We start from the raw sequence: 16,414 nt of genomic DNA on the forward strand, positions 1-16,414 counted from the left end.
CGTGAGAGCCTGGTACTGGTTCCTGAGCAGTATGGGTGCTGACTGCCTCTCGATCCTCCTGCTTCTCTGGGTCACATGCTTCCATTCCTCTGTTTCGTCAGGTGCAGTTCGAATTTCTTCTCTTTCTGAATCATGAAGAGATAATTCTGCTCTGTCTAAGAACTCTTCACCTTCCTTAATGATTTTCAAGGTAGTTAACCTCTCTTCTAGATTTCGCAACTTTTCCTCCAACAGGGACACAAGCTTGCATTTCTGGCATGTGAAGTTTGGCTTTTCCACTGGCAAGTCTGTGAACATGTAGCAGGATATGCAGCTCACCAAATGGCTCCTGGACTCTTCCATGTTCTTACTGTTAATGTTCTGAAAACAGTGAAAAAAGCTTCAAAAAAAAGCTTCAAAATGCACGCGGTTTGCATCCATAATTCATATTTAACAGTAATATAGCACACCTAGAAGTGTATAGGATTATAATGTTTATTACAATATTATGGTTATATAAGAAATTTCAAGAATGTGGAATGTTAATTGTAAGATATAGTGACTGCAAGTTATCAGACGGTAATGGGCAAGCTGAAAGGATATATAGGAGAGATGCATGTATGTCATCTCTATGGTATGTTATTTTATTACTGTATGTACTGGTTTCTTGGTTTGTAAAAAAAAACTAATAAAAAAATAACTATAAAAATTTATTGGATTAAAAAAAAAAAAGATTAGGAAAAAGGCTTCTCCCCTGTGTGAGTTCTCATGTGTCTATCCAAAGCTGATTTCTGGTTAAAACCTTTCCCACATTCTGAACACGAAAAAGGGTTCTCCCCTGTGTGGGTTCTCTGGTGACTAACCAAATCTGATTTATGGTTAAAACATTTCCCACATTCTGAACACGAAAAAGGCTTCTCCCCTGTGTGGGTTCTCTGGTGCTTAATCAAAGCTGATTTCTGGTTAAAACATTTGCCACATTCTGAACATGAAAAAGGCTTCTCTCCTGTGTGAGTTCTCTGGTGATCAACCAAAGTGGATTTCCGGTTAAAACATTTCCCACATTCTGAACATGAAAAAGGCTTCTCCCCTGTGTGGGTTCTCTGGTGCTTAATCAAAGCTGATTTCTGGTTAAAACATTTGCCACATTCTGAACATGAAAAAGGCTTCTCTCCTGTGTGAGTTCTCTGGTGATCAACCAAAGTGGATTTCCGGTTAAAACATTTGCCACATTCTGAACATGAAAAACGCTTCTCCGCTGTGTGAGTTCGCTGGTGCGCAACAAAATCTGATTTCTGGTTAAAACTTCTGCCACATTTGGAACAAAGCAATCTATTGTCTGCTGTGTGTATTTTTTGATGCTTAAGAATAGATTTTTCGAGGGTAAAACTATTTCCATTTTCTGAACGTGAAAATGACCTCTTTCCTTTAGGAGCAGTTCGTTTTTTAATGCTTATTTTTTTATTTTGATTTTTTTCCTTCATAGTCGGTAATGAATCAGAAGACAGGACCTGTTCCATAGGCTTAGATGATAGATCTTTGCTTTGAAGGGATGATGGTATATCCGGAGAAATGGCATTCACTTCAATTGTATCCTGTAAGATCTCAAGATCATTCAATTTAAAAATCTCCTGTCCCTCCGATCTCCTGGTACAGTCATCTGCCAAGAAAAAAAAACAATTAATAATTTTGAATGAAATATCCTTGAATTTATATTTTTGAACATTTCTACTTAAATGTCTGTAGAAATGGCAAGTTATTGACAGAATGACAGTGAAACGTGAAAACCTCATAGGATGAACCAGTAGAGCGTGATGTTGAACTGTTTGTTCATTCTGTCTCCAAAATATGGAATAAGAAGCCATCAAACAATGTTATGTAGACAAAAATAATATCAATAAAAACGTCTTCTCATCCATAAACCAATGCAGCAAAATCCGGTCTCCCAAAGTCAAATCTCCCCCTTCCTTCTAAGCCTTGAAGTGTGCCTAAACAATATTTAGCAACCATGTATTTGGCATTACTATAGTGAGAAGAACCCACTTAATCTACAGTGTGTGTCTGCTGGAGCACAATCTGGGCACTATGTGTTGGGTAATAAAATGGAAAATGCGTAATTTTCACTCTCCAACATCCACTGCGTGCTAATTTCTGGAAAGTGATTGTGGAGTCAAAATATTCACTGCACCAATAGTTAATTCACTGAGGGTTATAATTTTCAAAATGAAGTTACTTTATGGTGATTTCTACTGCTCTGGTTTTCTGTCATTTTATTATATTAAGGCATCTGTAAATGGTGTGTCCCATCTCCTCTGGTGATAAATGGATTATATAGCACCAAGCCTGTTCGTGGTGGCCATCTTTTGAGCTGCCAGGTGACCATACAGTTCATACAGTGCCCCCAATACATTGTGTCTGGGAACTATTCCAGCAAGATCTGCATTCCTAATAGCTAAATGTCGCTCCTTCCCTTCTTAACCTGCCATGTGCCCAGACAGTAGTGTACAGCTGTATATAGGGTATTGTCAAATTCAAGAGAAGTTGGAAAATAATTTGTAAGGTCCATTTGTTTCCTATTATCCTTTGTGAAGAATTCCAAAGTTATCTCCACATAAAGTGACACATGTCAGATTTGAAAATGGAGCCTGACTAGAAACATAAAACTGGCTGCGGGAAGTGGTTAAATCAGAGGATCACTGAAGTCAAAAACTGTGACTATAGACAATAACACATCTACTGAAATGATCAAACTCAACAGTCTCCATCAGTTAAAAACAAGTAACTAGCGGTGAAACCTCTCTGGGGTAATTAAGAGTATGGGGCTCGGTGGCTCTTAGCAATCTAAACTATCGTAAGGGACAATATTTTCTGTCAGATGAGTTTCAAGAAGAAATATTAGACATTTAAAGAGAACTTTTCATAATAGTGCAGAGCTGAGGTGTCTTAAATTTAGACCTCGGGCATTGGGAAGACATAATGGAGACCTTCTTTTAAAGACAACGAGGGAGTTACAGAGTCACATAAGTGAGTCAGGCCGATTCCACCACACTCAAACTATCATACAAAATGAACCTGTAAAAAAAGACAGAATAAAAGATATGTTACATCCCCAACAACAATATATGTATCAGGGGAGAACTACAACACTAAACCGGAATTGCAGTCATTTATGGTGGACCATTGGAGCTACTATGAGTCCTGATGAGAAGAGTAGAGAAAGTATTAGTGCTCCTGTCAGGCAAAATGTATTTTTGGTCATAGTTTTAAAAAATGAGAGCTGTCTCAAATCTCCACCCCCCCTGTCCATTTGTAAGAGTTTTACATAGAAGTCACTGTTGCTTTTCCCCCAAACCTCAGGAATTTTTAAGAGCGTCATAAAGCCTCAGCTCAGAAAAAGCACTGGTATACCCTGGATTTTTCCCTCCAATCCTATTGTTTAGCTGTACAAACGTTTAATGTCGATTTTAATAATGCCCATGACTGTCACAAACACAGGGACCACATTTTTGAGATCGTCAACTTTTTCCAATTGTGATGGTGTGGTTTTCGTGACTAGGAGACCACCGGAAGCCCGAGAAATGGGTTCTGAGCTTCTGAGCATCATAGAGATTTCATATTTGATATCCATCTTCATGAATAGTGTTGAGGGCAAACATGATGTCTCCATCTTGGATGTGGGACCCCCCCCTCACCAAGATATGAAATCTGAAGGAGTTTTAGGTCTTCTGCAGCTGGGTGGGTTCACAAAGCCGAGCCCCCGTGTGAGGTAAGCACCATGGGTGTCTCCTAATGTTTTGGCTCCTTTACTAAAAACCAGAACGGCCATTTTTTAAGTCATTCTTGCCCCGGGACGTCAGATGCATGCACACCACGCTGCGTGGAAGAATCGCATCTAATTTCCGGGGAGCCGTCCCCCCCCACAGAATCTGAGACCATCACCACGTGGCACAGGTTTTGCTATTACTTATCCCTTTTATTTTAATAACTGTTTATGCATATATGTACATTGTCTCTTTTATAATATCTTGTATATCTTTTGTAAATACTGCCCACTTTCGGGAGTAAATCATTATTATTTACCAGCTTCGTTCTTCTTGTCCTATGTCGAGCACCCGCTAATTCACGTTACCTAATGGGTACCCGATCCACCTGTTAAGCGATTGGTGGTGGCAGTATACCAGTATTTATGTGATATTGTGGTTTGAGGGTGGCTGGTCGGAGGTATATATACATTCCTGGAAGGAACTGGTGGTATATATATACGTCCTGTCACATCACGTGCCGCAATAGTCGACATAAATTAGAGCAGCTGAGCCCGTGCTTATCCTCGGTCAATACCGTGTTTGATCAGCAGGATAAGGGGGCACCAGAGAGCTGCAAGGTCTGACCAATTGGTGTTTTCGTGACAGCTCCCCATTTCAGGAGAGATTGTGCAGTAATCTGAATTCCTTAGGATTGAAAACATAATGGAATTTATGATGTGGAGTGAATCCATGAAACCAGGGCTCGAGCCATGCCAACAAATCTTCTGCAGGCGTGAATATATGTATATTACAGCCTTCAGCCAAGCACAGCTTAGAGATATATCATGGCACAGGTGTAATGTTTTTATGTAGTTTATCACGATCCTGTTTGAAGTTAATTGGTTTGAAAAGTCAAGATAAAGGGAAACTCTGTTGTTATTGTACAGAAATTCACACTTGGCCTCACTGCACATTTAATGTTGATCATAAAAGCGAAGTTTGTCCAGAAAGACTGGACCTGGTCTTGTAGGAACCATATGAGCACATTCAGCAGCACAGAAGGGAGAGAAGGTAGATTCATCCAATAAGATATCAGGGATCTAGAAAGCCAACACCATCATTACCCTCCGCTTTCTCTTACAGGCCCAGCATAATATTTTTCTTCAAGTGATTTTCTAACGTGTCAGCACATTCTACGTACGCTGTCATTTGGCTTTGTTACAGATCTGGGCAGGTAACGGACAGCGTCTCCTAATCCCAGGGGGTAGGTGGATCCTCCAGGTTGTAAGTTCTCTAGAAAAGGTCTTTCCCAATTCACAAAGTAATTTGAACATTTTCGGATGGAGGAGAATGTTATGCTCTAGCGGCAAAATGGTGATCACACGATTGTGATACTACCGGACTGCACTATCAATAGAGCAGCCACAGCTGGTGACTGAGAAGACTGACTTCTCTGCATTTAGTGGTTACTACTCACCTGGATGGTTATCTGTAGGAATCTCCTCTTTACACCGCTCATCACCTCTCACATATGTCTCTGTAGTATTAATATGGGTCAGATCTTCACCCTGAAACAAATATTGTAAAAGTCACAGACAGATGGAGAAGTCCCATCTATGATCAGCTTTAATCCTGCCATCTCAACCGTTCTCATTACAGAAATATAAAACATATAATCCTGGTGGATAAAACAAGACTGAGCACAAGACCTTCACAGCCGTCTACACATCATAGGGGAGATCTCATGACACCTTCTCTCCATCTACCTGATGATCCTGAGGAACATTGGGGTCTTCCTGTTTACAGTCTTGTGAAAGAAGAGGATGGGGACATCTCTCTGGTGTTGTCCTCTTACTGGATCGATCTGGAGGAAACACATACAGGGACTGAATTCATCCTTTATATACAGATAATTATAGGCCATGTGTATTTAGTCCTGTTTATTACCTGGCGATGTGAGGCACTGGGGAACCTCCATCATGACGTCCTTGTACAGATCTTTGTGTCCTTCTAAATACTCCCACTCCTCCATGGAGAAATAGACAGCGACATTCTGACACCTTATAGGAACCTGACACATACAATGATACCGTCATCCCCCCGATCCCTTCATAGCATTACTGTATAATGTCCCAGAATTCCCAGCAGTGTCACCTCTCCAGTCAGCAGCTCAATCATCTTGTAGGTGAGTTCTAGGATCTTCTGGTCATTGATGTCCTCATGCATCAGGGTGTAAGGTGGAGGCCCTGTGATTGGGCTCAGGGGTCTTCCCCATCCCTCAGACACAGGGTCCTGACAGCGCTCACTAGAGGTCTTCACTACTATGTAATCCTGGTAATGGAGAAACTCATTAATAAATCTCACTACAGACATTTCCAGAGTCCTCACCTATCCAGTTCTGTCCATCTGTTATTCCCATAGATAAGAATGATGTAATGTGACGTCATCAGAATCTCTCACCTCTCCAGTAAGACGGAAGAGGATGTCTAGGGTGAGGTGTAATATCCTCTCCGCCATCTTGTCTCTGTCCATATCCATCTTTGATGGGTAAATCAGGAAAATTCTCTTATCTAGAAGATCTTCACTGAGAGGATCCGATATTGTAGAAACCTGAATAAGAAGATGAGACAATGTAACCTAAAAATCCTGTGTAATAATACAATTACTGGAGATAATAAGGGAAACATTTGAGGAGATTTATTATTTTACAGTATTCAGTTTTCTTCTTTACATCTACTAATAAAACCTATATATTTTAGGCCACAGACAGCAAGCAGTTTCTTCCTCTCCAGTTGAATATGTTTCTCATAGACTCATCTTCCAGAACACTAATTGTCGTCTCATTTACTGACACTGGAATCAGCATTAGTAATACTGCAGGAGATATTCATTACACGTGACATGAGAAATAATTATTTCATGGTGAGGACGACATATTCATTTCTACTACAGCTCTAGAAACATTTTTGGCCAAAGTCTGTCACTGACTACATCACCACCAGCCGTCTATATGAATGTTCTCCGTCTTCCCCGGGCTCTACCATGTTGGATCTCATCACTGATTCACACACAGAAGTTTGAGGCTTTTATAAAAGCTTTTTTGTTTGCACAAACACCGCGGACAGCAATTATTTGATACCAAAGTCTCCATATACAGTTTTTTATGGGGTTTATTTATGGCCTTAGGCTTTCCTATATTACAAGAAATACACCAGAAAAAAAATCAGATATTAAAATGTTTCAAAAGAAAACTGGCACCAACAATTCTTGTAAAAAGAAAGAAACTTGCAAAACGTATTAGGCCCATTGTTATTTCTTAAGAAGTTAAACATTTGTTTTTTTAAAAAAATAACTCTTTTGGGCACCAGAACATAGATGTACACCGCAGGGATGGCACAGGTGCGGCTGCAACAGAAACCTTGGCAGTTTAACCACTTGCTGCTGTCAAAAGGAAACATGGCATCTATGAAGGTTTGACAAAGTTCGGCTCAATTCCCCTCCTCACCCAAGTACTCAATAGTAATAAGTTACCTTTTAACACCCCCAAACACATTAGACTAAAGTTGCATTAAAGCACTGATTTCAGTGGGGTTTAGTCGACTATACAATGTATTTGGGGCCTACCGACATATAATGTCAGGGCAGAGAAGGATCTGGCATCCTGAATTTCAGAGGCTATTTCGTTTGTTCTTCCTGTAGATAATCCTCCGCTATAGGAGTCCGGAGGCGACTCTCTCATACAGACCACAGGAAAGCTGGAATATTTGTGTGTATGGGGGAGTCGGGAGAGATAGCCGTCTGCCAAATGACCATTTAGGCAACACTTATCTCATGTGTATGGAGTCGTTAGTATTACACTGACAGGCAGGGATAATACACGGCACTACAGTAGTACAGTGCATCACCGGAGCGATCAGAGGCTTGTATGTTGTATGATCGCACTAATCAGTGTTGTTTAAAAAAAGGTTTAAAGTGAAAAAAATATTACAGTTTTATCAACAAGAAATATCAGTCACTATAGTGAAAACAGATTCACTGCGCAATGTTAGGTAAGTCACGTCCATAACAACAATAGCTATAAGTGGACCCCCCAACCTCAAAAGGAAGTAAATATGTATATAGAGAACTCATATCTCCTGATTCTGCAAGTCTGGACCAGATGATGTGGAGATGAATGAGGAAGAACAATGTCCAAGGGTACGTGCCCACGATCAGGAATAGCAGAGTTTTGGATGCAGCTCACCTGTGCTGCGTATAAAACGCTACATTCCACATTACAAGCACAGTAGATGGGATTTATAGAAATCCCATGCCCAAGGTGCTTCTATTTGACGTTGCGTAAACTCACCGGTGGTGTGGGTTTACGAGCCACAGCATGTTAATTTCTGTTGTGGAGACACTAGTCTCCGCAAACAGAAATTTCCACAATAGAAAGTATTAGATGTGGTAAATCCGCATTGTTCAATGAACACATGCAGATTTAACTGCGTGACTGAATGCAACGTATTAATGCATAATGCAGAAGAAGCAGTCCGGAACTTTCTGGTTACATGTAGCAGTATATAACTTTTGTTACAAGCCACAACAGTCCAGCAAACCATTATGGGAAGGCCCATCATCCCTTGTGTCACTACGGCCCCTGAGAGCTACTCTATGCTCCCAGTTGATTTGTCAGGACCTCACTGGCTGAGGTCCATCGGTACAACTTCTCAGTAGTACTCTCTATGTTCATTCGATGACTGGCTTCCTCAGGGGGCTGGGGTTATAATTAGTGTTGAGCATTCCGATACTGAAATATCGGGTATCGGCCAATATTCGCGGTATCGGAATTCCGATACTTTTGCAGTATCGTATACCGGAATCGGAAGTTCCCATAATGCAATGAGCCATTTTCATTTTATTCAGCCAATGAGGATCCTAAGAAGTGTGGGCACATCCTGTTAGGCATGTAGGCATCTTAACTAATGGCATGGCTGTGATTGGCTGCTGAAATGATGTCATGATGCACTATAAAAGCCGCCGCCGCCATTTTGAGCTCACTCTGCTGTGAATTCAGTTAGGGATAGGACGCTGTTGTTCTGAGGGACAGTTTTAGCTACCTATTTGGTCTATTCTGCTTTACCCAAGCTACTTTATAAATCGCTGTGCCTTGCAGCGCTAGTGCACAGTTCTCTGTGCTGTTCACCGCTGTCTGCAAGGTCTGTGTGTGTGAGTGCAGCTCACCCTGTAGTGTGTGCTTCAGCCACGTCTGGTTGTAGTGCACTCAGTGTGTGTCACTGCCTCATACATTGTCCTTTTTTGCCAATTCATAATTTTTCCTGATATCTCCCATTAGTGTGGTGGTTCCATCCGTATTCAGCTACATTGGTTCCAAACACACTATATAGGAGAAGATAGAGGAGCCTTTCTGCAGCATTGTGCCCTGCAGCCCCAGCCAGATTAGTATTAGCCTATTTTTTGTAGCCTCATCTATTGCATTGTAGGTTACCTTCCTACATTGTAATAGCTACAAAAAGTTTGTGATACTATCGGTATTACATCTTTGGGCACATCCAGTGTCTTTTTGTGACAAAAAAAAACCTAAATAAAGTTCACCAAACACTCAACTTTACAGTTGTGTAGGCCACATTAGCTCTTATTAAAGTCTAGTCCACACTTTATAAAATTAGTGTTTCTTATACCTGTTAGCAGCTGTTCAGGAATAAGCACACTAAGCCCTTGGTACACAGATAAAGATAGGCAGAAAAGTACTAAGATGAAGAAAGCAGGGAGTAAGGCATGTGGTCGTGGGCATGGAGTTTCTGCAGGGAGAGGACGTGAGGATTCTGTGCCTGCAGGGAGAAGACGTGGGGATTCTGTGCCTGCTGCGGGCACCAGTGACTCAGCATCCCCCAGTTTTACCAGGGAACAGTCCTTTATGCGCAGCTTTGTAGGAGCTAGCCGAACCCCACTGGAGGACCAAATTGAAGCAGTTGTCGGATGGATGGCAGCTAACGCATCGACTTCAATTAGTTCCAGATCCTCTCAGGTCCTGAGCACTGAAGAGCACCCATCTGTCTCTTCACCACCTGCCAAATTGCCCAGGCAGTCAGAGAGCCCTGGACAGGAGCCATCTCTACTTCTGTTCTCTGAATCTCTTGGCTTGTAAAGAGGGAGCCAGCCAAGCAGAATTCGAGAATTTGAAGAAGAGGTAGTATGCAGTGATGCGCAACCGTTTTGTCTCTCTGAATCTGAAGAGGCGGGTGGGCCAGTGCCTATGGTCAGCAGCACACCTCAGTACGCATCTGATGATGAGACTCAGGTGCCACTTTCTGGTGTGTACTGTGCTGTCGAGACTACCCAGGAGAAGCAGTTGTTTGAAAAGGGTGGTGTAGATGATGAGGTCCTTGACCCATCATGGCGTGAGGGACAGGAAGGTGGTGGGAGCAGCTCTGAGGAAGAGATTCCCCGAACAGCCCAAAAAGGAGGGAGAGGGAGGGGGCAGACTTGGTTGCCTGTAGCCTCCACTTAGGCACCCATTAGGAGCATGGCTCTTCCAAAATCCAAAGCGGGCGCTCCCAAGACTTGCAGTGCCTGGTCCTTTTTTGACACAGTTGCAGATGACATTTGCTTTGTCAAATGCAAGCTGTGTAATCAGAAGGTGAAAAGAGGGAAAAGTGTCAGCAACCTCAATACCACAAATATGTGGAAACATGTGCGGACCAAGCACATGGTGGTTACAAAAACACACTGAAGACCTAGGCCAACCTACAGCGCCACCTACCACCTCTTCAGCTCGTGTTGTAGCCTCTTCCTCCAGCTCACACACAGCTGGTTCGGCTTCCTCACAGGATCGCCATGGAAGAATCTCTGGCACTGTTGTACAGAGACACAGTGTAATTCCACCCACAGCACCACTTTCCCAGTCATCCTCACACTCCCAGGCCAGTCTACAGCCATCGTTAGCACAGGCATGGGAGAAAAGGCGCTCATACTCGGCAAACCACCCCCGAGCACAGGCTCTGAATGCTAGCATTGCTAAACTACTGGCCCTTGAAATGCTATCATTCAGGCTGGTGGAGACTGACACCTTCCGTAACTTTATGGCATTGGCAGTCCCACAATACAACGTACCCAGCCGCTTTTATTTCAGCAGGCAAGCCGTCCCTGCCCTGCAACATCATGTGGAGGGAGAAATTAAACATGCGCTACAAAATGCCGTCAGTAGCAAGGTCCACCTGACCACCGATGCATGGACCAGTAAGCATGGACAGGGACGATACCTTTCCCTCACTGCCCATTGGGTAAATGTTGTGGAGCCGGGTACAGATCTTGAGAGTGGCGCTGTACGTGTTCTGCCAACTCCAAGGATTGCAGGAATCCAGTCTGTACACATTGACTCCTCCTCATACTCCAGTTCCTCTGAATCAGCGCTGCAGGAGCCATCACGGTCTACCTCCACATCGACCCGTGAACGGTTACCTGTTATGATGACCGATATGAGCACAGCCGTGGCCAAACGTCAACAGGCCGTATTAAAATTAATTTATTTTGGGAATCGAAGCCACACAGCGCAGGAGCTTTGGAATGCCATCAAGCAGCACAGCGACGTGTGGTTTGTGCCAGCGAATCTCCAGCCAGGCATGGTAGTGTGTGACAATGGCCGAAATCTGGTGGCAGCTCTGGGCCTAGGCAACCTCACTCACATCCCATGTCTGGCACCTGTGCTCAACTTGGTCGTGCAGAGTTTTTTGAGGGACTATCCGGATCTTGATGCACTGCTTCACAAGGTCCGCATAGAGTGTGCTCACTTGCGGCGTTCCAGCAACGCAAGATCACGCATTGCAGCTCTGCAGCGCCGATTACGTCTTCCGGAACATCGCATCATATGTGACCTACCCACCAGGTGGAATTCAACGTTACATATGTTGGAGAGGTTGTGTGAGCAGCAGGCAGCAGTAATGGAATACCAGCTGCAGCAGGCGCAAACAAGTCGCAGTGCGCGCCGTTCACACTTCACCACCACTGAGTGGGCCTCTATGAAGGACATTTGCCACGTTTTGCGTGCCTTCGATTATTCCACGCGGATGGCGAGTGCAGATGATGCACTAGTCAGCATGACTATCCCCCTTATCTGCCTGCTTGAAAAAACACTGCAAGCACTAAGGGACAAGGTTTTGGAAGAGGTGGAGGATGAGGAGTCACAAATGCCATCTGATTCTCTACAGTCTGCGCAACGTGGTTCCTCACAAAGACCTAGGCAGGGGACACTTTGTGAGGAGGATGAGGAGGAGTCAATGGATGAGGAAGACATCTGTCCAGAGGAGGGAGGTACACAATGCTCTAGTAGTCAGTATCTAGAGCGAGGGTGGGGTGATGCAGAGCAGGCAGAGATCATGCCTCAAGCAGGGGACAGCGTTTCTTGGCCAGTTGGCAGTCTGCAGCACATGGTTAATTTCATGCTGCAGTGCCTGAGAAACGACCGCCGCATCGCCCACATTCTCAACACGGCTGATTATTGGGTGTCCACCCTCCTAGATCCTCGCTACCGGGACAACTTACAAAGCCTCATAACACTGTTGAACCGGGAGCGTAAAATGCGGGAGTACCAAGACGCACTGGTGCATTCCATCATGTTCTCCATTCCAACCGAGAGCAGTGCTGCTAGTGCTTTACAAAGCAGCTCAGTGCGTCGAGGCAGTGGAGGAAGCTCTGCACAAAGAGGGAGCAGAAGCAGCGCCTCAGCACAAGGCAAGACCAGTATGGCCCAAATGTGGCAAAGTTTTGTGTCCCCACCTCCACAAATGTCTACACCATCATAGACGGCTCCAGTCAGCAGGAGGCAACGTTTCCGTCAGATGGTGACAGACTACATGTCTTGCCCTCTCAGTGTACTCCCAGACGGCTCTTCTCCCTTCAAGTTTTGGGTCTGTAAGCTGAATACATGGCCAGAGCTTAGTCAGTATGCATTGGAGGTGCTAGCTTGCCCTGCTGCTAGTGTATTATCGGAACGCGTCTTTAGTGCCGCAGGTGGTGTACTAACAGACCGTCGCATGCGACTATCGTCCGATAAAGTTGACCGGCTTACTTTTCTCAAAATGAACAAGGCCTGGATCTCTCATGAATTTGCCAGTCCTCTTCCAGAATAAATAATTGGTTGGCAACAGTATCCAGGTCTCCTGTTGTGTTCATGTTTCTACCACCTGAACTGTAATCCCTGAGCTCCAACACCGCCAGTTGGCGCTCAGAAGTGCCGTCTGCACAGTCAACACTTGCTGCCGTGTTATTGGGGTTCAGTAACGTCAGCTGTTCCCCTGCTGTGCGGACGGCAATTTCTCCTGCTTTGTCCACATTCACTGTACTACTGATTTAAAACTTGCTCCAATTACACCTCTGGCTCCTCGGTTTTTAGTATTTACCCTGGGCTCCAATACCGCTAGTTGCTGCTCAGAAGTGCCGTCTGCACAGTCAACGCTTGCTCCAGTGTTATTGGGGTTCAGTAACGTCAGCTGATCCCCAGCTGTGTGTCCGGCAAATTCTCCTGCTTTGTCCACATCCACTGTACTACTGATTTAAAACTTGCTCCAATTACACCTCTCGCTCCTCTGTTTTTAGTATTTACCCTGGGCTCCAATACCACTAGTTGCTGCTCAGAAGTGCCGTCTGCACAGTCAACGCTTGCTCCAGTGTTATTGGGGTTCAGTAACGTCAGCTGATCCCTAGCTGTGTGTCCGGCAATTTCTCCTGCTCTGTCCACATTCACACTACTACAGATTTTAAAGTTGCTCCAATTACGCCTCTGGCTCCACTCTGTTTTTAGTATTTACCCTGGGTTCCAGCACCGCCAGCTGTTTCCCAGCAGTGTCTTCGGCACGGGTACTCCCTCCTGCCCATCCTGGTTCCAGCACGCCAGCTGTTTCTGGGTAGTGTCAACGTCACTTTGCCTCCAATGCGTTGTCCTGTTGCGGTCGGGTTAGCCGACTCTATGGTGCCTGCAGTTTAGGTGACTCCTATGTGGGTTGCGGGATCTGGCAATGAAGGCTGGTTCCATAGTGCCAATAGGACAAGCACCCCCTGTAGGACTGTGGGTTTTGGTAACTGCGGCCAGCTCGCGGCCTTGAAACTTTTTTTTACATGGGTACCTTCTGCTACTCATCCGGGTTCCAGTACCGTCAGCTGGTTCTCGGCAGTGCCTTTGGCTTAGGTGCCTCCTTCTCGGTATCCAAGTTTCACCAACGTCTGCTGGTCCTTGGTAGTGCTTTCTGGCACAAGTACCTCCGGCTTAGTAACCGAGTTCCAGTACCGTCAGCTGGTCTTCGGTAGTTCCATTGGCTCTTGTACCTTCTGCTACCCATCCGGGTTCCAGTACCGTCAGCTGGTCCTCGTTAGTTCCATTTGCTCTTGTACCTTCTACTACCCATCCGGGTTCCAGTACCGTCAGCTGGTCCTCGGTAGTTCCTCAGCCTTCTTGTACCTTCTGCTACATTTCCAAGTTCAAGCTTTTTGAAATGGTTCTTGGTAATCACTCTGGATCTCCCTGACGAGGACCCTGAAGACCTCCCCGAAGAAGACGAGGACCCCGAAGACGAGGACACCGAGGACGAGGACCCCGAAGACGAGGACCCCGAAGACCAACCCGAAGAAGACAAGGACCCCGAAGACGACCCTGAAGAAGACGAGGACCCAGAAGACGACGACCCTGAAGACCACCCCGAAGAAGACGACCCTGAAGACGACGACCCTGAAGACTACCCCGAAGAAGACCAAGAAGATGACCCTGAAGAAGTTGAACAAGAGGACAAAGAAGAAGAAGACAACCACCAAGATACAGAAGAACAAGAGACAGAAAACCAAGAAGCAGAAGTACAAGAAGCTGCAGAACAAAAAGCGGAAGAACATTAAGCATAAGACTAAAAATCAGAGGAAAAGATAATATCGAAATTATAAGCAGAAGATGACTAAGCAGTGTATGGGGGTGAGTCCGTTCCTCCTCGTGGTGCCCCTGGAAAAGACCTGCTGCTGCAGGCCAAACTGAACGCGGACAAATCCTGTTGTAAATCTTTTGTGACAAGCAGAACGAAAGGTGTAATGTTCAAACTTTTATAGATAACTACAGGAATGCCTGTCACAAATAAGAATATGATGAAGATGAAGAAGTAGAATATGAAGAAGAATAATAGTTGAATAAGAAGAATATGAAGAATGTAAAAAAAAAGAATAATAAAAAGAAGGTGAAGTAGAAGATGAAGAAGGTGAAGAAGTTGATGAAAAAGATGCTGATGCTGAGGATGATGAAGGAGAAAGTGTGGGAGAAGTAAAAAAGAAGGTGAAGAGCATGGAAGTAGTGAAACATAAATATCTGACAAAATATAAAAATACTTAACATAGTCAATATTTCCGTAACTCAGAACGTCTTAAAAAAATATATTAATTCCTGCTATTCCATTTGATTGGGCTAAACCTCTATGCCTTTATTGTCTCCCCAACCTCCCCCAATACATTCTACATTATTCTTAGTTGTTTTCCTTCATGTAGAATTAACCTACAAGGAAAGAAAGGGTTTATTTTCATTCCGATATTTCTGTCCCATTGACTTGCATTGGTTTCCGGTATCGGAATCGGCGATATCCGATACTTTTTGGGTATCGGTCCGATCCAATCCGATCCGATATTTCCCGATATCGGAAGGTATCGCTCAACACTAGTTATAATGCAATAAAAAATGGAGTCACTTACCTTTTAAAGCCTTTGCTTTAGCACCATAGGTCCAATAGGTACCAATAAATTGGCCACTTCTATGTCCAAAATCTTAACTGCTTCTTGCTCTTTCTTCCTGCAGTCATAGTGGAGATAATATGGCGAAATTTTAAATTGATCTACCACTTTTAAAGATAATTAATGTTTTATTGCTTTTAATCCTTTAATTAGGGTTTATTTACCCCTACGGTAATTTGGTAATACGTAAATATCTCATAGGTCCTGGGTTTATTAGCATCTGCAACAAAAATGGGGCTAAGTAAGTATTTATTAATTAGCCATGGGGTAGATAGTACCATTTTGTGTATGTAGGAGGCAGTACTGTGGGAAAATTTTACTGTGTGTGGGGAGGTGGCAGTACTGTGGGAACATTACACTGTTAGTGGGGATGGCAGTCCTCAGGAAACATTATAATGTGCATGGAAGGATGGTGGTATTGTGGGAACATTAAACTTTGTGCTAGGGGAATGCTAGTACTGTGGGAACATTACACTGTTAGTGGGGGATGGCAGTCCTCTGGAAACATTATAATGTGCATGAAAGGATGGTGGTATTGTGGGAACATTAAACTTTGTGCTAGGGGAATGCTAGTACTGTGGGAACATTATACTGTGTGTGGTGGGAATGGTGGTACAGTGGGAATATTATAATGTGTGTGAGGGATGGTGGTACAGTGGAAACATTATACTGTGTGTGCGGAGGATGGTGGAACTGTTGAAATATTATCTTTTGTATGAGAGATGGCAGTACTGTAGGAACATTATACTGTGTGAGGGGCATCATACATACTGCATAAGAAGTGTAAGATTGTGCGCCATAAAAAGAGAAAATCCTCAGTGTTGTGCAGCATTTGTAGAAGAAGACTGCCATCTGTCGTCCAAGCGGAACCCTCCAGAACCAATTGGAAGAGATCGAGTTTCAGGAAGGAGTCTAGATGGTTCACCAGGTAAGGTGAC

The 16,414-nt window shown here is 44.1% G+C and overlaps 1 protein-coding gene across 1 annotated transcript; it reads right to left on the bottom strand.

Annotated features, from left to right (window-relative positions):
* Window positions 1-427: 427 nt before the first annotated feature.
* LOC141178612 (uncharacterized) lies at window positions 428-15,557 on the bottom strand. The gene is made up of 7 exons (XM_073660498.1): window positions 15,438-15,557; window positions 6,183-6,332; window positions 5,877-6,053; window positions 5,670-5,793; window positions 5,489-5,586; window positions 5,200-5,290; window positions 428-1,639 (listed from the first exon to the last, which is right to left on the bottom strand). Exons 2-7 carry the CDS (start codon window positions 6,258-6,260, stop codon window positions 714-716), a joined length of 1,494 nt encoding a protein of 497 aa, XP_073516599.1. The 5' UTR covers window positions 6,261-6,332; window positions 15,438-15,557; the 3' UTR covers window positions 428-713.
* Window positions 15,558-16,414: the final 857 nt, after the last annotated feature.

This window comes from Phyllobates terribilis, unplaced genomic scaffold (genome assembly GCF_046119375.1).
Source record: "Phyllobates terribilis strain yellow unplaced genomic scaffold, ASM4611937v1 Scaffold_29__1_contigs__length_15306474, whole genome shotgun sequence".
Classification (NCBI taxonomy): domain Eukaryota; kingdom Metazoa; phylum Chordata; class Amphibia; order Anura; family Dendrobatidae; genus Phyllobates; species Phyllobates terribilis.

Bases quoted from the DNA above. Each gene is read 5' to 3' on its own strand.
- LOC141178612 (XM_073660498.1), bottom strand. From the start codon at position 6,260: ATGGATATGGACAGAGACAAGATGGCGGAGAGGATATTACACCTCACC. The intron at 6,054-6,182 runs GTGAGAGATTCT...CTCCATTACCAG, and splicing joins TCTTCCGTCTTACTGGAGAG to GATTACATAGTAGTGAAGAC. The intron at 5,794-5,876 runs GTGACACTGCTG...TGTATGTGTCAG, and splicing joins TTGAGCTGCTGACTGGAGAG to GTTCCTATAAGGTGTCAGAA.